Source organism: Aptenodytes patagonicus, chromosome 26 (assembly GCF_965638725.1).
Source record: "Aptenodytes patagonicus chromosome 26, bAptPat1.pri.cur, whole genome shotgun sequence".
NCBI classification, from domain to species: domain Eukaryota; kingdom Metazoa; phylum Chordata; class Aves; order Sphenisciformes; family Spheniscidae; genus Aptenodytes; species Aptenodytes patagonicus.
Window position 1 is genome coordinate 180813 of NC_134974.1, and position 26036 is coordinate 206848.

At 48.9% G+C, this 26036-nt stretch overlaps 2 protein-coding genes across 4 annotated transcripts; one reads left to right on the top strand and one right to left on the bottom strand.

Annotated features, from left to right (window-relative positions):
* Window positions 1–528: 528 nt before the first annotated feature.
* On the top strand, window positions 529–25998 carry LOC143171295 (EF-hand calcium-binding domain-containing protein 12-like). 3 transcript variants are annotated; one of them, XM_076360188.1, is made up of 16 exons: window positions 529–627; window positions 773–1010; window positions 14737–14896; window positions 15892–16148; window positions 16979–17052; window positions 17688–17782; window positions 18657–18774; window positions 19433–19541; window positions 19926–20087; window positions 21037–21294; window positions 21435–21629; window positions 22376–22529; window positions 23017–23243; window positions 24054–24267; window positions 24745–24880; window positions 25633–25998. In XM_076360188.1, exons 1-16 carry the CDS (start codon window positions 536–538, stop codon window positions 25793–25795), a joined length of 2652 nt encoding a protein of 883 aa, XP_076216303.1. In that variant the 5' UTR covers window positions 529–535; the 3' UTR covers window positions 25796–25998. The 3 variants fall into 3 exon arrangements, with proteins under 3 accessions (XP_076216303.1, XP_076216305.1, XP_076216306.1); XM_076360190.1 differs by lacking the exon at window positions 19926–20087; XM_076360191.1 differs by lacking the exons at window positions 24054–24267; window positions 24745–24880 and having other exon boundaries at window positions 25633–25746.
* Window positions 1545–10386, bottom strand: LOC143171267 (HORMA domain-containing protein 1-like). Its single transcript, XM_076360132.1, has 11 exons — window positions 10286–10386; window positions 9454–9505; window positions 8931–9075; window positions 8531–8594; window positions 6902–6938; window positions 6470–6490; window positions 6345–6371; window positions 5601–5668; window positions 3304–3455; window positions 2423–2679; window positions 1545–1616 (listed from the first exon to the last, which is right to left on the bottom strand). Exons 2-11 carry the CDS (start codon window positions 9484–9486, stop codon window positions 1545–1547), a joined length of 876 nt encoding a protein of 291 aa, XP_076216247.1. The 5' UTR covers window positions 9487–9505; window positions 10286–10386.
* Window positions 25999–26036: the final 38 nt, after the last annotated feature.

The following is a 26036-nucleotide window of genomic DNA, read 5'->3' on the forward strand; positions in this document are numbered from 1 at the left end:
TGCGCCAGGGAGGGGGCCGCGCGGCGTGTGCCCGCGCCCGGGCGGCACTGCGCATGCGTCAGCCGCCCGGCGGCAGCACCGGCGTGTAAAGCGCCGACGGCGGCAGTATGGGACAGGCAGCGGTGCGCATGCGTCAGCGGCCCGGCGGCCGTACCGGCGGGCAGCCCGCTAGGGGCAACAGTGCGCACGCGTGAGGTCCCTGCCTGCAGCGCCCGGAGCGCGCGTGCTCCACTGCCGCCGCCGTCTCCCGTGACGTCATCGCCGGCAGCCCCGCGGTGCGGGCGCTCCCCGGCCCGTCCCGCCCCGCCCCGCTTTTGCCACGGTGCTGCGCGGTCGGTGGGCGGTTTCCCGCGGTTGGCCGCTGAGCGGGCCCTCCGCTAGGAGAGCGGGGGCAGGTACCGCGCCCCGTCCCGCGCCTCCTCGCCTGTCCGGTGTCGGTTCCCGGCTCCCCGCCCGAGGGGACGCCGCCCGCGGGCCGCGCCGTCTCCGTGGCAACGCCCGGAAGGGGCGTTTCGGGGCGGCCTCGAGGCCGGAAATGACGCTGCGGCTGGCGCGGAGGCGGTGGAGCCGGGCCGGAGCCATGTCAGCGGGTGGCGGAGGGCAGCGCGACGCTGGGACCGCTGGCGGGTGAGGCTGGGCCGCGGGCGCGGCGGGTCCTCGGGCGCCCCTGGAGAAGGGCCGAGGCGCGGCGGTTCCGAGGCGCGGCAGGTCCTGGAGCTCCCGCGAGGCAGCGGGCTGGGAGGCGGCCGGGACTGAGGCCTCTCTTTTCCAGGCGCCGCAGTAAGTGGGACCAGCCCGGCCCGTCCCCCGCCTTCCTTCTCCCCGGCACGGCGCCGCTGCCCGGGCGCCCCTTTCCCGGCGGCGGCGATGGCGGCTCCGCTGTGGCGGGCTCCGAGAGCTCCGCAGCCCCCTCGGGAGCGCTGGATGCGGCCGCGGCCGTGGCCGCGAAAATCAACGCGATGTTAATGGCCAAAGGGAAGCTGAAGCCGGCGCCCAGCACGGCGGACAAGGTGGGTGCCCGGAGGGGCGGCAGGAGCCGTGCCGTGCCGGTGGGACGGCCAGGCCCGGGGGTGGTGGGCGAGGGTGGGTGTCACGTCTGTTTTCTGGAGACCTGCGGCCGTTATTTTTCGGAACGGCTCTCGGTGAGCAGCAATTCCTGCTTCAGTTTGGTAGCAAAGTCCAGTCTTTGAGCCCCTGGGCTATCTTGGGGAATCTGAAGATAAATCATCTTCTACTTTTCCTCCTAGTTTCTCTCAAATCTTAAAGGGAAGCTTCTGCTCACAGAGATCCCTGAGGACAGAGTTTGCTGTCTCATGTTTTGACTTGGAGACCATCTGGGGCCACATCTTGGAGCACTCATTTAAAGTAAAAAAAAAAAACCCAAGACAGTGGAATGCTTCCAGGGCCTGTTTCTGGCAGCAGCTGCGGTCAGGCTGGTGTAGCCAGGACAGTTGTTTTATTGGCACTTCTGCATTCAGAGCTTACAGTGGAGGACATTTATATGACTGTAAGCAAACAGCGCAGAAACTATCTATTTATTAAGGTTAAGAAAAAATCCAGCAAGACAGGTGCTGCTGTTTTTCATCAGAAAGGATGAACAGGTACTTCCTGATGTCCTGCACAGCAGGAAGGACATAATCGTTTATTTGATAACACGGGAGAAGGCAGCTTTGCCATGCAGCATTAAGAGTCCTCAGAGTGCTTCCAAAACGGAAGATTTCATTTATATTCTCTGCAGAATTCTCAGTTCAATTGCTTATTGAAGTTGTTATATGAAACTTTTTAAAAAAACCAAAACAGAAGTAAATGGTTTTGGTACCTCCTTGAGAAGTGCTGCCTTACAGGCTTCCAGCTGGAATTTGCTTTTTGCTGCTGCCGCTCACATCGTTTGCATAGTTTTACATGGACAGATTTTACAGTGTTAGGATTTTACTTGAGGAAACTCAGTTTGCTAAGATTCATACTAACAAGAGTGCTCTGCTAGAACTTGTACCTATTAAAAAAGTTCACTTGCAATTATCAAAATGCTCCACGTACGCAGTAAGAGAAGAGGGCACACAGGTCCAGAGTAAGCTGTGAAAGCAAGCAGCTAGAAAAGGCACTAAAATAGCCAGCGGCACAGACATAATCATACAATCATTCATAAAACAAAACATATTTTGAGGTGAAGTTACTGATTGTATCAGGAATAGCAAACCACAGTAATAAACAACTTCCTTTGTACAGAAGAACACGCATCATACGGACAGGTATTTTTACATAGGTATCATTCAGTCAACGTAAAAACTCTTCGGTGTACACAAGCCTCGATGGTCTCGATTAATCTTATGGTAAGACACACAGTAAAACAATTAATGGCCATTTTCTAGACTACAAGTCACAAAAAAATTCAAGGAGCTACACAAAACATTTGCGCTCTTACATTCATGTCCTGATTCTCCTCTTCTGGATCATCTCTGTCCACTCTGAGCACCCGGAGAGGCACATTAGTCTCTCCATGCTTTAGGATGCTTTTATCAACATTTTCCATTCGTTGTTTTTCAGTTGTAACTTTAACTTTCAGCATATGAAAAGGCGTTGGCACTTCACCCACATTAAGATACATAGGCTCCCCCTCAAATATCATCCCCTCACATTCACCCTCCTTAAAACCAGGAGGTTGGTAATCAGATGGTGTAACTGCAGAAAAGAATTCATTACATGAGTCAGAATGAAACACGTTCTTGTAAAATTGATTTTAACTTGTGTGGCTAAAAGACTCTTTTCCCCTTTAAATACAAAGAGCTACTCCAAAAAAAATTGTGTGTGGGGGGGAAGGGAACAATCAATATTCAAGTTGTACTAAATGAAGTTCCTTTTCCCCTACACAACAGGCAAAACCCAATTAAAGCTATTTGAAACAGTTTATATATGCAGAGAGATGAGCTAGATGCTCTGATTTTTCCTTACAAAGCAGTAATACATTCTGAAAGCAGAGCTAGTGTCAGACATTTAAATAGTCATCCAAACTAGAACTAGTCTGGCAAAAATGTTACATCCTAACATACTCAGGAAAACTCAATTTGTTTTTAAGACACACTGAAATCCTTGCTCCAATGAAGTCAGTGACAAGACTGTGTTCCTACAGCGAGATCAAATCCGTCCTCCTTGGATTTTACAAATTGTCATGAGAAAGACACATGCAAAATAGCATCATTTAACAAGTCCCAGCAACCATAAAGATTACATATTAAAATATTTCGTTGAATTGTTTTCCAATGTCTGAAACACAGTTGATAAGTCAAGGTAATCTGGAAATACTACCTTCATCATAATAAAACAGCTTCATAGTCAGGCAAACATCATTTGGTAAAGGACTCAGGTTTTGCATCAGAACATAAATCTTGCGAATGAGGAGGATACTTGCTTTCTTGGTGTCTGCACAGGTGATTGTGGAGTCATTCCTTTTATTCTTACTAAAAATGGACAAAGTATCCAGAGTTTTTTAATACAGAGTAAGCTGTTTCTAGTATTAGGATACACGACTGTTTAACAGACTCTATGAATGTCAGAAGCAGACATCACATTTATTGCCCAAGCTCCGAGATTACAAGCACTACAGTTCCTAATACTAAGTGACCTGCATGTTCTCTGCCCCTTGGAAGATCAAATCCTGAGCCAGGGACATCATGAAATCATTATGGTTCAGCAGCTGGGACCAACTACTGTGTTTTACATTACACAGTGCTTAAAAAAATACCCAATCTGAAAAAAAAGAAGTAGGTACTTTTGAAAGCCCCAATTCTGCAAAGTCTTACATACTTGCTTTCCCTTAAATAAAAGGAGTAACACTATTGACTTCGACAAGAACGGTTACTGATTAGAAAATGCATGCCTAAGTGACTCTTGGCATCCAGCCCAACACTTCCATGCTCCTGTTCTAACAGCAGCTGACCCAAAGCCTACCTTACTGCCACTAAAAATGCTTCCCCTCCGCTCCCCTTCTCCTCACAGCCACACAGCTTAGAGAGGCACCTGAGGACCTGAACAGCCAACACAAGGCAAGCAGCCGCGAGTTATTTGATTGGGTAACCCTGTCTTTTGGAAGCACACCCTTATCTGCAATGGTTTCAAATGGCTCACCCCTCTGCAGATGGTTATCTTGTTCCCAGTGAGGTGACAGAGAAGCAGGTCCACGTCTTATATTTTCAAATTAGTCCGGCGTTAATTTATGCTAAGGCAACTTGGCGTGGCTGAGAGAGTCACATCCCCTTCCACCAGTGTTTTTTACATGACTTACAACCTCTTTCAGAGGTAAGTAACTAAACTCAGCCCAAAGGACCCAGGTCTGCAGCACTGCAGCCTTTTTTTTTTTTTTGCCTTTTTTTTAAATTTAAAAAGCATTTTACACAGGAGGAAACCTAGGAGAAATTTGTTAGGTATGAACTTGCTACATTGCCCAGGGAAGTGGTGGAGTCCCCATCCCTGGGGGTATTTAAAAGACATGTAGATGAGGCGCTTAGGGACATGGTTTAGTGGGCATGGTGGTGTTGGGTTGACGGTTGGACTCGATGATCTTAGAGGTCTTTTCCAACCTCAATGATTCTATGATTCTATGATTTCAATTACCTGTCTTAAAATAAGCCATTTCCCTGCAGCTGTGAGTAACCAATAAAGCCCTACAATGGAAGAAGGCTCAGTGGAGATGGGCAAGGGTGATGTGCCCATGAAGCTCAGGGAAAGATGCAGGGTGTCACTGACCACAGCTGTTGCAAAGAAAGCTGACTTCATCTCAACACACAGGGGACCTGAGTCTGGCTTTCATTTTAGATAAATAGCTGTGTCAGTTGAGTGGATCAACTATTATCACAGTTGAGGGGATCAACTGGTGGTGTAAATGTTTCCCCCAGTTCATTAAAAGTGTCTGAACGTCTCCTTGAGTTAGCAAGACCGTATTCACTATACGTGGCTCAGCCCAAAGAGTGTAAAAACTAAACAACTAACAAAAGAATTCCAAAGAGAGCAACGGGCTGGAGCTGGCTTCAACCCACATATTCCTTCCCCGTGGCTGGGGATGCCCAGCGTCATGAAGGCGAATGGGAATCACGCTGGTCTTGTGATTGAACTGTGTACTGCAATAGCTATGCTTTGCTAAGCGTAGCTTACATTTGTATTGCATTTTCAGTGTATTTTGTATCATCTCTGCTAAATGAGGAATCCCACGCACCATCAAGTATCTTCAGGTAAGTAAATCTGATATTACACATCACCCTCCACGCGTGGAATATCTTCAAGAACCTGGTCAGAGAGTATTGGACTCTCTGACTAAGAGAGTCAGATTCTAAGTCTAAGAGAGTCTCAGATTCTGAGTCTAAGAGAGTAAGATTCTCACTAAGAATCACCTTTTGAGTGGCTATTTAAAAATATGACCATAATCTGACAAAATTATTCAATGTATTTTAAGAATAAGTCTAAGCTAATAGTATACGTTGATAAAATTACTCTTAAGATCCAGAATTAAAAAAGGAAACACCAAACAGATAAAATCCAAAGTTTTTACATTCAGGTGTATGCAATAGACTGTAAAACCACAGAGCAGAATAAAGTCACAGTGACAGTACCTGCTGAAATCCAGAAGTGGCCCATTGTGAGTGTACTTGAATTTGAAGTGGTAACATTCTGTAATTGTCTGCAAACAAATCCAGTAATTTTTAAACTACTATCAGCTGCCAAGCAAACTACTACTGCTGCTGCTTCGTCTAGTAATCCATTAACCTTGCATTTAAAGAAAATAATGGTAGTCCAACTCCTGTCTGATGCACTCATACACATTGAATACAGCTTTCTAATGCTGTAACAATTAATGGTATTAATGTATAGAATTGTCATCAAATAAAAATGAAGATCTACATTATTTTCCAGGAATCACTGTGATAAGCTGATGTTTCAAAATATTTTAAGTTTTTAGAATGAAATACTCATTCAACTTCTAATCACTATGAAAATGTTTCACACATGTAACAGAGACATGGTGACACCCAGTGGTTAGTTAAAACATACTGTGTTTTCCCCAAAGAAGTCCCATAAATGTGTTATGCAGATTTAGGACGCTGCATCTTTACGGGCATTTAACTCTGCAACGACACTTTGGGTTTCTTGTACTGGCCTGAGAATAACCAGACACTAGATATTGAAAGGCAATTCACTATGTGGAAATTCTGATTAGCTCTAGTGATTCTTGTTTGGTGTTTTGCCTTTTTTTTTAACATGCATTAACGTGAACGTTAAGTGCTGTTGCTTGTATACACATTTCACTATATCCATACTATCATTAATCAGCCAGTAAAATATTCTAGCAGATTTACCTGAGGATCTTCTGGATGGGTATAGACCTGTATTTTTAAAGTAAAGAGAGGAAACAGTAAGAACTGTACATAACTCTAAGCACCTACTTTAAAAAATGCGTACCTTACCTTTCAAAGATACTTACTGCTAGGACAATCATTCTTAGCTGTCAAGTGTAATTAAAGAAAAAAAGAACATTAAATGTATTCCATGGCCCATTTCTGCTTAACAAGCTGTTTTGATTCTCTAGCTCTGGAAACCAATATAGACAACTATGGGCCTGTTTGAAGAGAAACCTCTTCATACGCTTAACTCCTTATCTGTTTAAGGACTTACTCAACTGGCAGAAGAAAATTCCTAACTATCCCTGCCTTTAAGCGTTTCTGTTTACAAAGAATATTATCCTCAAATGTCTGTGCATCCCACTTTGTAGCTAACTGTTTTAACATATTAAAGCACCGCTATTCCCTAACCAGAATATAGATGGTTATAATAGAACTATGCTGGCAGCTAATGGACTTCTATAAAGGAGTGTTTAAATACATTTAAAATAGCTGAATGATACTGGAAGACTTACATATTTCTTCTGCAAGGCATCATAGCATCCTAACATCCTGCAAAAATAAAATATTGTCCATCTACTGCTAATTTCCATTTGCTTTGCTTCTGACTAAATAAATAAAATAGTCCCAAAAAATGGAATTCTTGTGTTTAGCTTTCTTAATGTTGGATTAGAGCAATAAAGAATACTTATTTGGTTATTCTTTTTATTAGTAGTGAGACAAGCAATGCCTATCTTTGTAACACCCCAAATCATCCTAACCTCTTTGCAGAAGAAGTAAAAAATATAATCTGTAAGTAATTTGTAAGTAAAAACGTAATGCAATTGTACGGCTACCATTTTCAAACACCTTCTAACACATGTATTCATTAATCAGCTTATAAATAAGCACTCAGCTGAACACCGACATCTCTGAAGCACAGAGGAGTTATGTTATTGCCTTTATTTAGATGTTGCAATCTGCTTTTTATGTAACAGGCAAACAACAGTCAAACAGTGAACCAAAACTTACTCTAATTTTTTTTTTCTAACATTTCTTTTGAATATAGTCAACAAGCAAAAATTGTTTTTGGTGTGTACATGACGCCAAGTTAAGAAAGGCTACTGTAAACTCCAGACAGGCAGCATACACCCTTCACACAAAAAACAGGGAGCTTTTCCTCGTCAGCATCCACAGGCTGCCACACCACTGCCCTCACTAGTGTTTCATGCGCGAGGGTAAGGTGAAATGCACTCGGCGCCACTTGAGTTTGCTCTACCACAGAAGATCAATTAAGAAATCCCAGGTTACAGCGAGGAAGCCTTTTCTCTCCCTCTCTGTGACGGCACACGGACAAAGAGCAGATGACTAATTACACCCTTAACATCAGAACTCAGACCTACATTTCTGAACACCTCAACACTGATGGCAGCTGCAAACCCCCGCTGCTGAAAGCAGCATCGTTTCCGATGCCTTACCTTGTACTACAACTGGTAAAAACGTGAAGAGAACAAAAATGGCCTTTACAGAGGTAACAAAAAGCAAGGAGAGCAGTCATGAACACATCTCACAGTTATTGTGAGCAGAAAGAAAATCAAAATAAATACCTCAGTCCCCAGTGACATACTCAGGCTCAACTGTGTGAATGTACAAGTGGACGGACTTTCGTTCACAGATACAATTCTGCCTTTGAATGTAAAGGCCAACAGTACCACTTTCTTATACAAGTCTGAGAGCAAGACCTTTAAATACAAGATGCAAAATGGTAACACCACGTCTCCTATTCAACTAGAGAGGAACTACTGCTTAGATTTTTGTGTTTATGTGCACCTCGAGCACTCATATACACCCATGGAAACTAAATGTAAAGTATAATCACTCTGTAAACAAAGATTTGTGCTCTATTAAGCACCAAGTTGTAAGCCTTTCTAGAAACACAAGTGTACAAGTCAATTACACCTTTACCAAAACACAGAGTTTGATTTTCCATTAAAAAATTTGTCAACATAGTAAATACCACACACTAAAAGCACTGCCTGGGCAGTTGTTCACTCACAGCAAGGGAGATTTTTTCCTCGTATTTGCAAACAACCAGAAAGCTATCTTTCAGAATTGACACGCTATGGAAGTGTTATCTATGGAAGTGTTATATGTAATTAACATACCATTTCACCAGCTGAGTAGAGCCAGGACAGTTTTTGTCTTCCCTCAGAATTTTGACACAGACATCTCAAAAAAAGAATATATACACGCATATTTACTTAGGACAAAATGCAACTACACTGCTAAGAAAGTGAAGTTCATTCCCTAAAAGTACTATCAAAAGCAGACTAAAATTAACGTTATTGACAGGTGTCAGCATGGTTTTAATTGCTGAGTTAGCATCACGCATCACCACTGTAACAAAATTCAGCGACCACTGTATTAGTGAAGTTTCCATTACAGTCATTGAAAATGGCTATTAGCTTTAATCGAGAAGACCAAGTGGCTTTAAAACCACTCATTAACTTCACGACAATCCTACGACAATAGATTTTGCAAAGAATCATGGAAACGGCCTGTTACCATCCATATATCTTGTTCCATAGGCACTTTCAGGAAAGATTCCTCTCAGATAGGTAATGCAGGATACTGCTACCGCCAGGAGCCTCTTCACTAGCATCAGGGATTGCTGTTCAGTAGATATTTTGTTAGGAAATACAACTGCACTCTGAAAGTTAGAGAAAGAAAAGAATTAATCTCTGTCCACGACAACAAACCTGTACAGTCTACAGTCTGGTCCAATGCCTGCTTAACTTTTCAATTTAATTGAAAAGTATGACTTTCAGCATTATTTATGAAGTTAAGCATATTCTTAACACTTGGCTTTACTATGTTTTTAGGACATGGCTGGTTTCTACCAAGTGTATGACCACAAAGCTCAGACTCACTACTAAGCATCTTTATACATAGCTAAAAGATTGAATTAGCCTGTACTTTGCAAGTGAAGAAATGTTAAAGAGCACCTGGGCGCACTATTTCAGCTAATATCCACTAATTTTTCCAATTCAAATAATATACTGTGCTAAAATACACAAGAAAATCATACCACACAATTTCTTTGCTTCTGAGCCATTGCCATTTTACAGATATTCTTCCGTCTGTTAATAAAACATCCGCATTAACACATGTATGACCACCATTCACAAGCGCATGCAAGCCCAGACCTCAGCTATTCAGCTTTAACTAGTCAGTACCTGAACCTCCAAACACTTCCTACACAATTAATCTGCATCAGTTTAAACAAACCCCGTAACTTCAAGGAAACAGAATGGTTCATCTAATAATCACCATTAGATTTCTGACTTTACACCAGCACAGACCTCCCCCAAGGCTGCAGCATGCAGTAGTTTAAACATTGTGTGCCTATTTATACAGAACATGAGCCCTTGAAAGTGATGCTCTGAAGTGCTAACTGGCAGCCAGCCTAACGGATTTTCAAAGGATCCTGAGGCTCTTCACATCTATGTCACCTCCAGCCAAAGTTGAGCCAGCACCTTCAGAAAACACCTCCAAGCTTGGGTTGTTTCCCTCCGTAATTTAAACAAGTATTGTAGAAAAGAGACCCCTCTCCAGCTGTTCTTTTTGTTCACCCACGTTTTGATTTAAGCCTTTAACCCTCAGCACCGAGCCCGACTCCTCAAGACAAGCCTTCCCCACCATCTCCAAAAGCGAGAGGCACCCACAGCCAAGGACATGGAAAATGCCTTTCCCAAGGAGGAGGCTGCCCCTGGACAATGCAGGGAACTGAGCTCCCCCTTAGCTGAGCCCCCACAAACCCATCTGATCTTGGGACCTGGCTAAACTCCGCACTTCTGTGAGAGATGCAGAAACAGAGGAGCCCCTTCCCAGCACTGTCACCCCGAGAAAGGACAACCTGCCTCGCCAAGGAACACACGCCACCCACAAGCCGAGCTGGAAGGCAAGAACAGCACGGGCCGAGCGGGGGGAGGCGCGTCAGAGCCCCGCAGGAGGGGAGGAACCGCACACAGCCCCCGGGCCCGGGGATGCCGGCGGGGCGGGGCGGGGCGGGGCGGCCCCCCCACACCCACACGCGCCACCCGACGCTCCCGCCACCCGACGCTTTTATAAGGCAAGGGGCCGTGTGCAAGCGGAGGGGCGGGGCTCGCCCTCCCGGCACGCGCCGCTGCGGGCCGTGCGCAGCGCCGCCGCGCCAAGCGCCCCGCCCCCACCCCAGCGGAAGGGCGGCGGATTCCGCGCCCGGGCGGCGCGGGGGGTGACCGGCGGGTGGGGGCCGGGGCCGGGGCCGGGGCCGGGGCCGGGGCCGGGGCCGCGCTCTTGGCGCTTCGGCCCAGCAATGCATAGAATCACAGAATCATAGAATCACTGAGGTTGGAAAAGACCTCCAAGATCATCGACCCAACACCACCACCCACTAAACCATGTCCCTCAGCGCCTCATCTACTCGTCTTTTAAATACCTCCAGGGATGGGGACTCCACCGCTTCCCTGGGCAGCCTGTTCCAAGGTTTCACCACTCTTTCAGTAAAGACATTTTCCCTCATGTCCAATCTAAACCTCCCCTGGCGCAACTTGAGGCCGTTTCCTCTCGTCCTATCGCTTGTTACTTGGGAGAAGAGACCGACCCCACCTCGCTACAACCTCCTGTCAGGGAGTTGTAGAGAGCGATGAGGTCTCCCCTCAGCCTCCTCTTCTCCAGGCTGAACAGTCCCAGTTCCCTCAGCCGCTCCTCATAAGACTTGTTCTCCAGACCCCTCACCAGCCTCGTTGCCCTTCTCTGGACACGCTCTAACACCTCGACGTCCTTCTTGTAGTGAGGGGCCCAAAACTGAACACAGTGTTCAAGGTGCGGCCTCACCAGTGCCGAGTACAGGGGCACGATCACTTCCCTGCTCCTGCTGGCCACACTCTTTCTGATACAGGCCAGGATGCCATTGGGCTTCTTGGCCGCCTGGGCACACTGCCGGCTCATGTTCAGCCGGCTGTCGACCAACACCCCCAGGTCCTTTTCCGACAGGCAGCTTTCCAGCCACTCTTCCCCAAGCCTGTAGCACTGCATGGGGTTGTTGTGACCCAAGTGCAGGACCCGGCACTTGGCCTTGTTGAACCTCATACAGTTGGCCTCGGCCCATCGATCCAGCCTGCCCAGGTCCCTCTGCAGAGCCTTCCTACCCTCCAGCAGATCAACACTCCCGCCCAACTTGGTGTCGTCTGCAAACTTACTGAGGGTGCACTCGATCCCCTCATCCAGATCATCGATAAAGATATTAAACAAGACCAGCCCCAAAACTGAGCCCTGGGGAACACCGCTCGTGACCGGCCGCCAACTGGATTGAACTCCATTCACCACAACTCTCTGGGCCCGGCTGTCCAGCCAGTTTTTGACCCAGCGCAGAGTCCACCTGTCTAAGCCGTGAGCCGCCAGCTTCTCGAGGAGAATGCTGTGGGAGACGGTGTCAAAGGCCTTGCTGAAGTCCAGGTAGACCACATCCACAGCCTTTCCCTCGTCCACTAGGCGGGTCACCTGGTCATAGAAGGAGATCAGGTTGGTCAAGCAGGACCTGCCTCTCATGAACCCGTGCTGGCTGGGCCGGATCCCCTGGTTGTCCCGCTCATGCCTTGTGAGCGCCCTCAAGATGAACCGCTCCATAATCTTCCCTGGCACCGAGGTCAGGCTGACAGGCCTGTAGTTCCCCGGATCCTCCTTCCGGCCCTTCTTGTAGATGGGCGTCACATTGGCAAGCCTCCAGTCGCCCGGGACCTCCCCCGTTAACCAGGACTGCTGACAATGCAGAAGCGAGTCACAGCAGCTGATGTCCACTAAAACGTTTTTTAAGCCAGCGTGTAGGCCTTATGTCAATGTAATTTATGCTTAACTGTAAAGAAAAGGTTCTAGTGAGATCGCAGTCTCAACCAACACTTTATACACGAAGACCTTTTTCCTTCAGAATTGTTTTTACCTCCCTGTTCGACGCAAGCGCTGTGCTTGATCCCAGGTTGTGTTGTGTGGGTGCGATAGCGGCTGAAAGTGCCAGTGGCAGTGTCTGTATTTCGGCGTCATTATCACGAAAACTTCGGTCAACGTGAAACCGCTGACAGCGGCTACTTTCCCTCCCCACGCTTTTGGCAGCAGTGGGATGGTCCATCTCCTCCATTCCCAAATCAAGAAAAATAAAGAGCAGCTGGCCAGGGCATGGGCCTCAGTGGGAGGATGGGAGGCCAGGACACGTGGCCTCCGGAGACACTGCCTTCCAGGAGACCAGCTCCACCTGAAGCTCTTCTCCAAGCAGCAGGAGATGCGTGCACGGCTCTGTGATCCCTCAGCCAGCTCAGGGGGTCTGGGCCCCGCTTCTGGGTAAAATACATGTATTAAATACAGAGCGTATACTCACGCTGAAGGTGTGGGAGGGGAACATGCCTTGTGAGAGGTTTCCCACCTGGGAGAGCCCTTGAAACACCATCCCTTTCCCAAGGAAATGTTTTTGTCCTGCTTTTTGAACAAGAAGGATTCACCACACCATGGGCAAGCAAACGATGGCGTAGCTGCCAGGGACAGCAAACGGGCAAATTTGAGCATCAAACAGCTGTGCTGTAGGAGAAGGGAGCTGAAGCATTTTGTGAGAGGTACCTTCTTGGGGGAGCACCGCCAGATGACAAAACTACCAGCTAGAGCTGGAATTCCCTCTGCCACCTATTCCTGCCTCCAGATACCACATACAGGATTTTCAGACAGTGAAACTGACCTTTAATTCTTCCAAGAAAGTCTACAATTGTATCAGCAATGCACAGAGATAAAGTGGTATCTGTGTCATGGTTGCAATACTTGGTACTGAACTGGAGGGAGGACAATGGCATGTCCTTTATGACTGTAGGCACCACGGTTTTACTCGGAAAAAAAGAGGTGGCACTCCTTGAGCAGGGGAGTTGGACCAGATGACCTCCAGAAGTCCCTTCCGACCCCAACCAGCGTGTGATGGTGTGATTCTGTGTCCCCGTTTCCGTCATTTGGTCACATCTTGGAAGCTCTCTCTGCCCCACGTGCTCCTCGGGGACTGAGGATTGGGGGTGTGTTTTAGGGAGCAGCTCCGCTTTCACTGCAGGACCAAACCTGGCCGGGTCAGCGGGCGTGGGGGTGATGTGGGAGTGTCCCTTTGTGGCCCCAGCCCATGTCACAAAGCCCCTCCTCATCATAACCCCACGCCCCAGGCCCTCCCTTCACTTCCCTGCGAGGCCTCGGCGAGCTCTCGGGTCCAGGGGACGCGAGAAGTCTCTCCTGTACCTCAGAGACACAGAGGACACAGGGAGGCGGTGGGACAGCCGGCTGGTGAAGCACAGGCGAGGACATCGGAGAGGGGGTGTTTCCCAGTAGGAGACATCAAAATCCTTCTCCCGGCACCCTCACGTGCTGATCCAAAGCAAGAACATGACAAACCTGGAAGCGCTGATCACCAACATTGAGCTCTGCAGCAAGGCTGACGGCTACAGCACTGTCACGTTTCCCACCCTCAAGAAGCTTTCCGTCAATGGTAAGGCCTTTGGGAGCTCTCTGACGAGCATCACTGCAGACAAGATGAACGGCATGAATCGTTGTGGGAAGTGGGGTTCGTCCCTGCGGGGGAGGCCCCTACGGACACCCTGAGCTCCGCAGAGTCCGGTGCACGCAGCATCCCTCCCCTTGCCATGATGGAAGTCCCATGGATGGGTTTCCCTCAGCAGCGGGTCACACTCAGGGATCTGGCTCTGAAGGGAAAGATGTCCTGCTGGAAGAAGGCTGCGGCCAGACAGATTCGCCCCGTGTCACAGGTGGATTTATCCTGTGAAGCGTGTTGGAGCGCACTCGCATCTGCCATCTCCTTGTCTACAGATGTGCTGACGGGCTGTGAGCTGGCTGACGTAGAGCTTGACGTGTCTTTCCCTTGCTTTCCAGATGTCGCTACTATTTGGAGCAGTGTGTCTAAGCATGTTCGGCAACAGCTCCTGCAGATAAAGGTGGGATCCTACCCTACCTCTCCCCTCGCCCAGATGGCTTCAGGGGTCCCAGCAGCCCTGTGCCAGCAAGTGCTGTTCTTCCCAGAACTGCGTGGCGATTTACAGATTTGCCACAAATGTGCCAAAGACCAGCTTCTCCGTAAATTGAGAGACATAAAATATTTTTTTAAAAAAAAGTAACATAAAAAATATATTTTGTAGATATGCAATATATAAATGCAGAAATAAAAATCTGGTTGAGGTGTGCAAAAGTGTTCTGCGCCAGGAGTTGGCAGGGCACAAGGCACCCCCCTTGCAAGCTCTCACAAGTCCTCACTCTGTTTTTCAACCTACAAATGCTTGCCCTTCTTTTATTTTTCCAGCCTCAGGCTGTCAGTGTACAAGGACTGGGGACATTTCATATTCAAAAATGGCTCTCTTTTGAAAATGACGAGGTGGTCACGTTTCGGAGACCTCTGTTTTCACTGTCCAGGACTGTTGCACAGATCCGTGAGCTGCGACGTGCTTTTGTACCTGTTCCTGGTAAGAAAAGCAATTAAAGTCTTTGTTTTCCCCTGCGTCCATATATTTGGGGCTTATGCTGGTTGCTGTTCAGAAGCAATGATGGACACGTCAGAGGCCTTCAGAAGGCCCCAAGAACAACCTTTGTGGGATGACGCAAACAGCCCACCAAGTAGCAACGCCTAGAAAGGGGCCATTTCTTTTGGACTAGTTTTTATTAAGGCTGTACAAAGTTAGACCATCTCTCCATGATCTGCTTTAGCAACTGGCTTCGTGCCAGCCACATTTCTTGATTTGCAGGATGCCTGCTGGCTGATGGTCGTTTATTGGAACTGTTTACCATAAAGCTGTTGAGATGATGCCGATATTTTGTTCTTGCACCGCACCGGACCTTGTTGAGGCAAATGCCCACAGGCCCTTAGAGCTACTTTTATGCAGAAAAGTGGGCCAAAGTCAGCTGTAGAGAGCTTTGAATGAGAGATGGAAATGATAGCTAAGCACAGAAACCTGCCGATGGCCAGATTCGCTGCCATTTCTGACCATTGCTGCCGTGGCTGTATCTGCAGTGTGCCATCGATGGGGCCTTGGGCAGCACTAAGAGCTTGGTGGTTTATTTGTGTTTATATCCAAGTCTCCCCAGACCAGGACTGCGCTACGTGTGGGCTCAGCTCCATGGCCCGGCACCCTCCGCTCTTCCCACGGGAACCAGCCCCATTCTTCCCACCTTTGTCCTGCCTTCCTGCACAGTGTAGACACAGATGGCCGAGGTCCTTGGACACAGATGGCCGAGGTCCTTGGTTCCTGTTTCCGTTTAGGGAATCATGGCTGCGGCTTCGCACATCTGTTAATGGAGTGATTTGACCTTAACTTGAGGAGGGGCCTACATCAGTCCCTTTAAGGAGCTGTACCAGGTGGTTAGACCAGACAGTGCTATAGCAATGTATTTTACCTGAGAGTTACTGGCACTTTATTTGCTCTACTGCTGCCTGAGTTACAGTCTTCCTACTCTTTTCCAGACAAGATAAAGAAAGTGCCAGTGAGCTACAAGAACATCCACTCGGACGTCCCCTATTCTGAGGAAGTCGTGCAGAACTGTATGCAGGAGACCCTGAACTTTTTCTACTTCATCCTAAAAAACAGACAAGACACGGACTTAATTTTAAAGGATGTTGGCACTCTTGCTATCCGGGGAACGGAAGTGACAATGGCATTTTGCGAAGACTTTTTACTAAGCCTCAACAAGTCCACATACGTGGTAGAGAAGCTGCTCACTGTAAGTTCATTGTTTTTCCAGTGCTACTTAGACTGGGTTTGACATCCCATCAAAGGACTGGGGGACTGAGCCCTGCTGGCCAGCTGTAACCTGCTGGGTCACTTGGGCTAGGCATGGTCTGTAGCAGTGGAAGCTTTCTGTACTTTCTTTCTTTTATTTGCTGTGGCTCAAGGGTGCTGGGAAGGTATGCAGTACTACTTTTGCTGGGCAAGGGAAAGCCCTAGAAGGGCCTTGCCATAAATAGGAAAAAGGCCAAAGCAATGGCAGGGGTGATGATGTTCACTCCACGCTCTGGACACGAGGCTGAGGTGCAGAGACACCAAGGCCTCCCTGAGACCAGCCCCTCGCGGCTACTGGCACGCTACTGGTGTAGTTCTCCTGGCCTGAGGGAAGAGAAGGAGCCAGTGGCTGGGTTCCTCCACGCTGCAGAGGCATGCAGACTCTTTGGAAGTCTTTGGAAGGATTCGGGGGATAAAACCAGCTCGGAACCATTTGCTCTTGGTTCAGCAATAGTTAAAGCAAGCCATCTCACTGCAACCAGCAGCCAGGAACCCAGGCTCGTAATGGGCCTTCCCTTGTGTTTGCCTCCATTGGCTTCTTCCGTGGTAAACAAGGAGTCTCCTGCCTGACGCCGTCAACTCTTGTCCTTGCAAAAAGGCTGGCGGCGTTCCTCGCCCTAGCAGATGGTATGCTGTGCAGCTTGTTTTAGGCAAGGGGGCTGAAGCACTTGGCCAGAAGCTTGCTGAGAGGCCGCTAATTCTTGGAGCTATGGAAAGGCTGTTGTGAGCATTTCCCTGGAGTCACGTCAGGTGTTTCTGTTCTTGTTGCAGAAGAAATGGGTCATATCGGACAAAGAAGTTGCTCTCTTTCCGAGCCGTTTTGGCCGTGTCTACCAGCTTCCACAGTGAGTATATTTCTTTCTGCAGCCCTTGTCTGACCAAACGCAAACGTGCTCAGCTCATGTTTGGTAGCACTCTGTCAAATTACTGGTTTGCAGTTAATTTCATCCTTGTTTTCACTTAATCTGGAGTTATGCACCCTCTGTTACTGATTGTGGTTTGCATTTTACCATTTCTCCCATCGGAGGGAACTGGTTTGCTAGGCAGAGGAATTTAGGCAACCCTACTAACGTTTCATCTGCTCATTCTCTTTCCATTGGTAGGGACTGCCCAAACATTTAACAGAAATAAGATCCTAGTATTTCCATTGTTTTGAATGTAACATGGAAAGGTTCTCTTAGAGGGTGGATCAAAGACCAGATGCATGCAAGTCCTCGGTGATGTTTCCGTGCCTTCTGTGAAACTCACGTGAATGGAAGTATCTCCAAAACACCTTCTTGGGTCAAGATGGCACAGGAGGACTGAGGCAAAAAAACAAAACCTCTGTCTAGCGAGGGGCTACTGAGCCGTTCCTGAGGCCAGCACTGCTCTGTGGTTCCCTTAATGACCTAGGATGTGGGGTTGACTCTCTAGAGATACCTTGACAGTCATCTGGCAAAGAAGCCCTTTTCTCAGAATGGTGCCTTCTTCCTATTTCCAGGTTTGAGATTAGGGCAGTGCCTCGAAGAGCTTCTCTCACAGACAAAGAGATACTTGCAGAATTCGAGAGCGGTTTGAGCAGCATGGGAATAAGAGGTAACGTTAGTGAGTGATTCCTGGCAGAGGTCTGTGCCTTTGCCTGTCTTCATTACTGGTGGGTGTTTAGGGACCAGGCTACAACAGATGCCTGGGATGGTAGAGACACCCTGTGTGCCTCTGTTTACCCCTCCTGGTAATCTCAAGTGCCTCGTTTTGGAGCGGGATCCCAGGAAGGCTCAGCACCACCAACTGCAGTTGATGGTGCTGAAGTACTTTTTGCCCCTGCACTCCATGCCCTGGAGTATACCTCTTCCATTTTAGGAGTTTGTGCAGGAGGGAGTAAATGTTTGGGGAAGTCCGTCAGCACTGTGAATCACAAACTCTGCCTTGAGTTGTGGGAGACGGGAGGGTTGGCCTATCTCTCGGAATCACCGCGGCGTGACTCGATGAGAAAAATCACGTAGACAACAACTGTGCAAAGGTTGCTAAGCTGTGCCGAGACCTCACTTCTCTTTTGAAGCTGGGAAGTCTAGCTCCTCGACCTTAATTCCTCAGGAACATCAGAGCTACAATGTGTTTGAGTTGAATGCGCCATTATAGCAAATTTTTGTATACTGAACACATATGCAACGCCAAGAAATTGTTCCCCCAAAAGAGACTGTTAAGCGCCAAGATCTGTCTCCCCCTGAAAGCTGCTGTGCAGAGGAAGGACTAGCCACAGCAGGAGAAAACTCACACCGAAGAGAATAATGTGGCTATCAAGGGCTGAACAGGATCGAGGGCTGGTGCCAGGAAGGGCTTAAGGTTTCCCTCCGAGAAAACAGGTCTCAGAAGGAATCCCACTGAGGCCTCAAACAGCTTCTAACATTGCAGAGCAGATCTGTGCCTCCTCCTGCCTGTTGTGAGAGGTTTTCTCCTTTCATGCTTGCAGCGGCTGTTCGTCACACGTTATGCCTTCTGCGAAGGGGCCTTCCTCGAGACCACTTAGCCAGAGCTGAGATGGAGGAAGAAGCAGAGGAGAAAATGGAGGGAAAAGGGCCTCATGGCAGGTGAGACTCTGAAAGGACTCGATTAGAGTGGCCTTGTGCTCTAGCGCTTGTGCGGCATGTTTTATAGGCTCATACAATAATGGAGGTTGGAAGGGCTCTCGGGAGGTCCTAGTCCAACCAGCTGCTCCAAGCAGAGTCAGCTGAGGTCAGACCAGATTGCTCAGGACTTTATCCAGTCTTGTCTTCAAAGCCTTCAGGAACGGAGACTGCCCGAGCTCTCTGAGAAACCTGTTCCCCCGTTTCCTTTGGACCCAGTGTTTGTATTTAACTCAGAAGGGCTGTTAACACACGTCACCACACAGTCCCACAGTATTTGGGACTGCTTTGCAGTGGTCAGTGTAATGGCCAGGAGGGGGATACCAGTATCTCCAGGTGCCTGTCATTGCACAGAATGCAAATATTCTCGTCGTTCCATCAAGAGGGCCGCATCAGGCTGCGTGTCCCGGAGCCCTCCTTATGGAAAAAGCTCATCTCCTTGATTTCCTTGGCGGCACATCTGAGCGTTCAGCTCAGGGTTATCCCTGTCTCTGTGGAGGGGAAGACAACTGGGTGAAGAGAGCTTGCTCTGCTGCCGAAGCGGGTGAGCAGCGTGAGCACAGGATGGAGAAGAAACTCTTCCTGCACTCATACCAACTCACCCCCTGGTGTGTCTTTTCAGACTGTTGCCACAAAGTGCAGGCACAGAAGGAAGGCAGCACGAAGAAACTCCTTCTGAGAGCCCTGAATTGCCATTGCCTACTTCTGAAGAACACGGGCAGACGGGACAGGTACGTAACATGGATTGAGGCAATTGTTGTGTCACCTGATTGTAGAAAATCAAGTGGGGATATCTTAGGAGAAATAGGTACATAAAAAAATACGCAGATACCGATTCTGAGTAGGTCTCTTACTGTGGCTCATTTTCCCATTCAATTACCTATTTTGGGTATTGTTCATCTCAGAAAAGGAACTGTAGCCCTTTTCAAAAAGTAGCTCTTGGATGACTTAGTTCATTGGTCATAACAGAAGGGCCTTCTGGTTGCATCTTAAGAACTGTCTATCGACAGAAACTGGAAAAAAGGGAAGATGAGAGAGAGACGAGCATTATTTAAAAAAAAAAAAAAAAGACAGATGAGACTAACCACTGCTATTGCATTTCTGGGTTCCTGTAGAAAGGACAGCCTGTATTTGGGCTGAACAGTAGAAGAAAACTGGAGGCATCCATGGCCAAAAGGCAGGAGAAAGAAGAGAACAGAAAAGCAGGAAGGGTCACCTTGCCAAAATTGCCTCAACAGCAAGCGGGGAGAGAAAGCGACAAGGTGTGGAGGGCCCAGGTATGGGAGTATCAACAGAGCAGCCTTTTTCTGGTTTGGGTGGCACTGAGTTTGGAAGGTCTCCAAGTCCCAGCAGCATCGTTCCCTCCAAAGAGCAGGGTGGGTGGCTGTGGTTTTGATTCTCGCCTGCTCACTGCTGTGAGGGAGGAACTGCTGGTAGAGGCCAAGGGGCAAAACGAGCAGCCGGCCAGGGTGAGGTCATCGGTGGGCCTGCTCCGTCCCTGGAAAGGAGGCCACCTCAGCCCAGGCGCCGGCTCTGGAGCTCGAGCAGGAGCTCTCCCAGTCACGTGGCTTGAGCCAGCTCCAGCTGGTAGCAGGGAGGGGGAGAGCTGTCTCTCCGAGTAGCATGGAGAGCACTCTGGCCGTTCTTCATAAACAAAATGGCCGACATGTTATTTCAGCTGCTCCTTGGTGGCAGGGAGCCAGCATTTTCTGCAATGGCAGGACCTACCTGTTTTCGTGCCGCTCTATGGTTTGCTGATGGCCCTGTCTCCACCCCTCCCGGTTCAGACAGAAGCACGTCAGAAGCAGAGGCCCCTGCCCACTACGTGCACGGAGGCCGCCACTTTTGACCACGTCCTACTATGCTTGTTTCCATACTGTCCTGTGATGGGCTTGCTGCTGGTTTTGGAAACCACCATACCCACCTGACCCCAACTCTCGATTCTGCAAGAAGCGCATCTGTTGTGGCGTAAAGTACCAGCGTGAGCAGCGAGGATGTGGTCAAGGGTTTGACTAATGCCAGGCCAGAAGTGGCCTTGGAGCATGGTTTCCAATGACACCGTTGGAGAAATATGTATCAACTTTTGCCTTTAAACCGAAAGCAAGTAGGTGTGGGCCATCCAAATCCAGGCGTCACATTATTTTTGCTCCACCTGTGGCAAGACCAGCTTCTCCCTTTTTGAAACCAACTTGGGCCACAGATTTCTGTCATTTGTCTGTCTTGCAGCTGCCCCAGGAGGAAGAAGATAGCCTCAGCTCCCCAGAGACCACCTCTGATACAGAAGAGGGTCTACAAACAATGGAGGCTTGGATTCAGGCGAGGAGGCAGTTTCGAACTGAGCTGGAAAGCTTAGGGGACATTGAAAAATGGCTGACTCAAAAACCTTCCCTCAGCTATCAAGAAAAAAGATGCTGGCAAAGAATAAAGGCACAGAGAGCAGACAGGAAGGCTGCTGTCAAATCAGCCGTGACCGACAGCCCGGACGTAAGTAGGGAAGTGCATGGGAAATAGCGTTTGCTGTGAAATCAGTAGAGCAACACTGCTTTACCCCAGCTGATGCCACATTGACGGGCATGGTGATCCTGAATAATAGTGATCTCAGGGTATTTTCTAATCCTTTTCAGCACTCACCACCAAAGAGCAGGCAGCCCAGGAAGAAGGGTATCGTTCCCCTTGTTTGTGCACCATACCCCCAGGCTCTTGTCACGCTACATAACCTCCTGCAAAAACAAAAGCTGAGGATGGTGGACGTATTCAAGAAGGCTGGTATGGACAGGAGGAAGATCACGAGAGCAGACTTCATCAGAGTCATCAAGGAGGTACGTAGGGAACAGAAAAATAATGAGCAGCTGCAACTCTGCCCTATTTTCCTGCGTGCCAACCCAGAGCAAATGGAAGAGCTTCAGCAAGGGGCTTTTTCGCTTGCCTTACTCTCAGAGAATGGCTCCCACAGCCTGTGAAAAGCTGAAGGGCAAAGGGAAGGGAAAGCTGCAGAGATGCACCTAGAGCGAGTCCTAGGAGGGACTGAAGAAGCCCGTTGCCTCACAGACTTGGAAGACAGTCACTGCTCAGTAACGGGGCTGTCAGGATCCTGCTGTAGACCCTGAACTGGCATCGAGTTTCCCAGTGTTGATACTTGGTCCTTCCCCAGCCAGGCTCCTACCTCTCCCCACTGCACACTGCCTTTCAGTACGTTTGCACAGCACAGCTCACACTGGGCCTCACTTTCCACAGGCCACAGCATTACAGAGCTGTGAAGAGCACATTCAGGTTTATTACAGTTTAGGAGTTCAGATGTTCACTGATATTCTAGTCCAAGCCAAAATATCTTCCTGAAACCCAGAGGGCTGGGAAGTTTGGCACAGTAAAAGCCGAGAGCTCTGCAGGGGGCAGCAGGAGTCAAGTTGTGAATGCTGGATAAACCCAAGGAAACCTCAGCAGGTTGCCTTTGTGTCATGCTTCCCTGCAAAAGCATCTGGAACAACAGCAAAGCTCGCCCCTCCCACTCTGGGGCAAACCTTGATCTTTTGGTGATCCCACTGTCATTTTCTGTTTTGGTTGCCAGACCAAAGTTCCCATCAGCGACAAGGACCTGGAAGACGTGGTCATCTTCCTGACTTCCTCAAAACCGGGGAATTTTATAAGCCCTGAAGATCTGATTGGCTGTCAAAAGCAGTGGCTGGAAATGAGGAAAGGACAATCCCAGGAGACCAAAACAGGTGAGAGGAGAGCGCTGGGTTGGGAAAGCATCTCTAGACAGACAGGAAATGCCAATGTGGGTCCAGAAGATGGCTTCTTGAGACCACTGTCCTAGAGCAAAGTGGCCAGAAGGAGACTTCTAGGGAAAAGCTGAAGGATCTGTGGGATGTGCAATACCATAGTCAGCCCAATTGCAGGAGACAGGTTATCCAATCTTTCAGGTTGGGAGCAAAGTCCAAACCCTGTGGTTTAACATCCTGGACTGGATTTTGTTTGTTAGCATTCATCATCCAGCCCATCCAAAGCAGACCCTTTCTCCAGCTGTTGGTGGCAGCTGGAAAAGACCGATTCAGAAGACCTTACTCTTTAGTAAGCTCTGTTGGGAGTTCTAATCAGCACAACATGCCAAACCCCTGTGTCTTAAGCACGGATCAGATGTTCCTCTCTGCTATGCTCTAACGTGGCTTCTCTGGGCTTTTTGTTTGTTTGTTTTTCAATCTATCCTAGGTGTAGAAGCTCAGTTCCAGAAAGACACCTGGAAAACTGCCACTTGCCCACCTTCTGCTGGGGACGCAGCCAGACAGATGAAGCCTCATGCTCCTACCAAGCCTGAAAGAAAGTTAATACACTTGGAAGTTCCACCAGTCAACACCGAGCCAGAACGACGACATCTGAGCTACGATGAAATGGAAGAGATTGGAAAACTCGTAAGAGAGAGGAGACGGTGGGAGAAGGTACGGCGTATGTGGCACGATAACAAGCGCACCTGCGTGCCTTGGCGAATGTGGGGTGGTTTAGAGGACAGTGCAGCAGTAAAGGAAAGGGCAAGGGGTTATTGTGCGTATTAGCTTCTCAGTAGTCCCTTGACCACATGGTGCCTTGCAGCTGAGGTGCTACAAGCTGTCTCAAGCAATTTGTTTGGCTTCTGGACACTCTGGTGAGATAAACGCTTTTTCTGGGTAACTGGCAAGAAGAAGAAGGAGGAGAAGTTGAACCAGTCTCTGTGTCTGGGGACGGAGTCGTCTTCTGATCATTTTGTCAGCCTATCCACCAGACTGTGATTTGTCCCTTAAGGTGCTGATAAGCACTTTGTCCTGTTCAGTTGTGGGGCTCAGTGCAAGACGGTCCAATGGAAATATAAAACAGTGACTCACTCATCTTGGGCTGGATGAACTCTGGCAGAATCCAGGGCTACCTCCTCTTGCCAGCATGCTGCCCCACAGTCACCGGCTACGGGGAGAGCCTCTGGCTCCCTGGCACAATCAGAAACAAGAAGGTGACTGCAAGACTTTTTTCACCTGAGGCACCTGTGCCCGGTGTGCTGCTCTTCTGCTAAGCCCTCCAGGGAGTACCTGTCTGAGGACCCAGCTCTGGATGGGAATTGCACTCCCAGAGGAGTGCCTGTCCCTGCGATCCCATTGCAGGGTGCTGACTCCTGTTTGCACATGCCTGAGGTGAATCCCTGCCTGTAGCTTCTCTGAAGGGAATGCAGCAACTCCAGGGCCTCAACCGAATGCTAATCGGGACCTGACCTTTACTTGCAGAATAAAGACAGCCCAATAGAACGGAAAGAAAAGTGCCGGATGGTGAGATCTGGGGATGGCCCCGTTGATGAGCACTGCCTGCCGTCAACTGTAGAGGCTGACTTGGGAGAACTGGTTGACCGGTATCGCCAGAATGCCGTCATGAGCTATCTGAAGAGCTCCCAGCTGTGCAAAGACCGCAATGTTCACATCACCGAGCCAACACTGCAGAGAGGTAAAGCAAAGACCAAGGGCCTGATGTGAATGCACTAAATCTGAAAGTTCATGTCTCTTCCCAAGCCCAGAAGCATTACTCATGTCAGGGGGCGGTGCTGATGGAGCATGTTTGCAGCCCTCAGAGAGCCATGGCAGACGTTGCCGGTTAGGATCAGCAATATCAGCGGCAGGGCCAGAGCAGAGCTGAGATATCAAAGGGTGCTGCAGATCAGCCAGGGCCCTGTCCCATTGCCCCAGGGATGGTAGTCTGGTTCAACCAAGAGCGCAGCTCACGAAGCAAGTTCGTGGTGATGGGGCAGGTCCAAAGTCAAGCCGGGAAGTCAGACCATAGTCAGGATCAGCAGGTCCATAGCCAGGAACAGACATGGCTGTGGCTCAGCTGAAGACTGCTACGCCTACAGCAAATCACAGCTGAAATGGGGCTCCTGATCCCAGGGCAAGGCATGACTCTTTTCTCTGTGCACTTTGCCAACAGCCCTGCTGCATCCAGGAGACAAGATCATCAAGGAGGGAGAAGACATAAGGAAGATCAGGCAGCCCGGAGGATACTACAGCACAGGACGTGCTGATGCTGCATCACCTGGGAGCCAGGACGAGGAGGCGGAAAATAGGTTTGTTCAAAGAGGGCTTAAGATCAGCCCCCTCCTGCTGCCCCGCTGTGTATCACCCCGCTGTGCTCAGTCCCCATGGCGTCAGAGGCAGTATCGAGGTACTGGAGTGAACCATTAGGATGCTGCAAGGGAGCAGCGAGTGACAGGAAAGAGGCAGATCCTCTTCTCAGCTACACGGCAACTCTTGTGTTTTAGCCAAGTCATTGGGTTGCAGTGGTGGCGGTGAACAGTTTGTAGCACCTGGCAGGAGCCTTGCAGACTAGTTGGGACTAGCTCTGTGCTCTGAACTACAGAGGTGACAAAACTTCTCAGACCGACCCAATGCTTGTCTGAAATCCCCTCAGAGAATGTTTATTCTTGTGGAGGAAAGACAATCCTGAAGAGCCAAGCTTTGGATGGCTGGAGAAGCTTTTGGAGAGAAAAAAACGTTGCAAAGCAGAGCACAATCTTCTTTGTTTACCTCAGTTGAAGTGTTTAGATAGTACAGTGATGGGCAACATACCAGCTCTTAAGTTAGCTTCACAAGCTGGCATTTCCAGTGTCAGTCACGTCTAATAAGAACCGACACGGTCTGCACAGGTCTGGCAGAGCTTCCCGGGGCCTGGAAGCCCAGATAGCTGGTTCCTGTCCGGCTCACTTTTGCCCTTACTAAGAGAAGCAGTGAACTGCCCAGGATTTTATTTCTGTAAAGCATGCTGTTCTCTCTTATATTTTTTTCTTCCTTCCCTTTCCCCCCCCCCTTTTTCTCACAGGCGTCTTCAGAGGAATAAGATGCAAAAGTCAAACGACAATAACTTCTGGCCAGGTCATCTCCTGGACAAGCTATGCCTCTACTTTCCCGAAAAGCAGCATGACAGGGCACACGCCTTGTTCAGCTACGTTCATCCAACCAAGCCCGTCTACCGTGGCTTCTAAAGCCCTGACTGCAGCTAGCTCCTCAGCGAGCCAGGACACGTGGCCTCCGGAGACACTGCCTTCAGGAAGACCCGTTCCACCTGAAGCTCTTCTCCAAGCAGCAGGAGATGTGTGCACAGCTTTGTGACCCCACAGTCAGCTCAGGAGATCTGGGCCCCGCTTCTGGATAAAGTAAATGTATTAAATAAAGAGCGTCTACTCAAGCTGAAGGTGTGGGAGCTGGACTGACCACAAAATACAC

Excerpts from the sequence above, each read along its gene's own strand:
- LOC143171295 (XM_076360188.1), top strand. The coding sequence starts at position 536 with ATGACGCTGCGGCTGGCGCGGAGGCGGTGGAGCCGGGCCGGAGCCATG. Across the intron at positions 19,542-19,925 it reads AACACGGGCAGACGGGACAG|AAAGGACAGCCTGTATTTGG; the intron begins GTACGTAACATG and ends GGGTTCCTGTAG. Across the intron at positions 22,530-23,016 it reads ATCCCAGGAGACCAAAACAG|GTGTAGAAGCTCAGTTCCAG; the intron begins GTGAGAGGAGAG and ends AATCTATCCTAG.
- LOC143171267 (XM_076360132.1), bottom strand. The coding sequence starts at position 9,486 with ATGGCAATGGCTCAGAAGCAAAGAAATTGTGTG. Across the intron at positions 9,076-9,453 it reads AGAAGCAAAGAAATTGTGTG|AGTGCAGTTGTATTTCCTAA; the intron begins GTATGATTTTCT and ends TCTAACTTTCAG. Across the intron at positions 5,669-6,344 it reads CCCATCCAGAAGATCCTCAG|ACAATTACAGAATGTTACCA; the intron begins GTAAATCTGCTA and ends ATTTGTTTGCAG.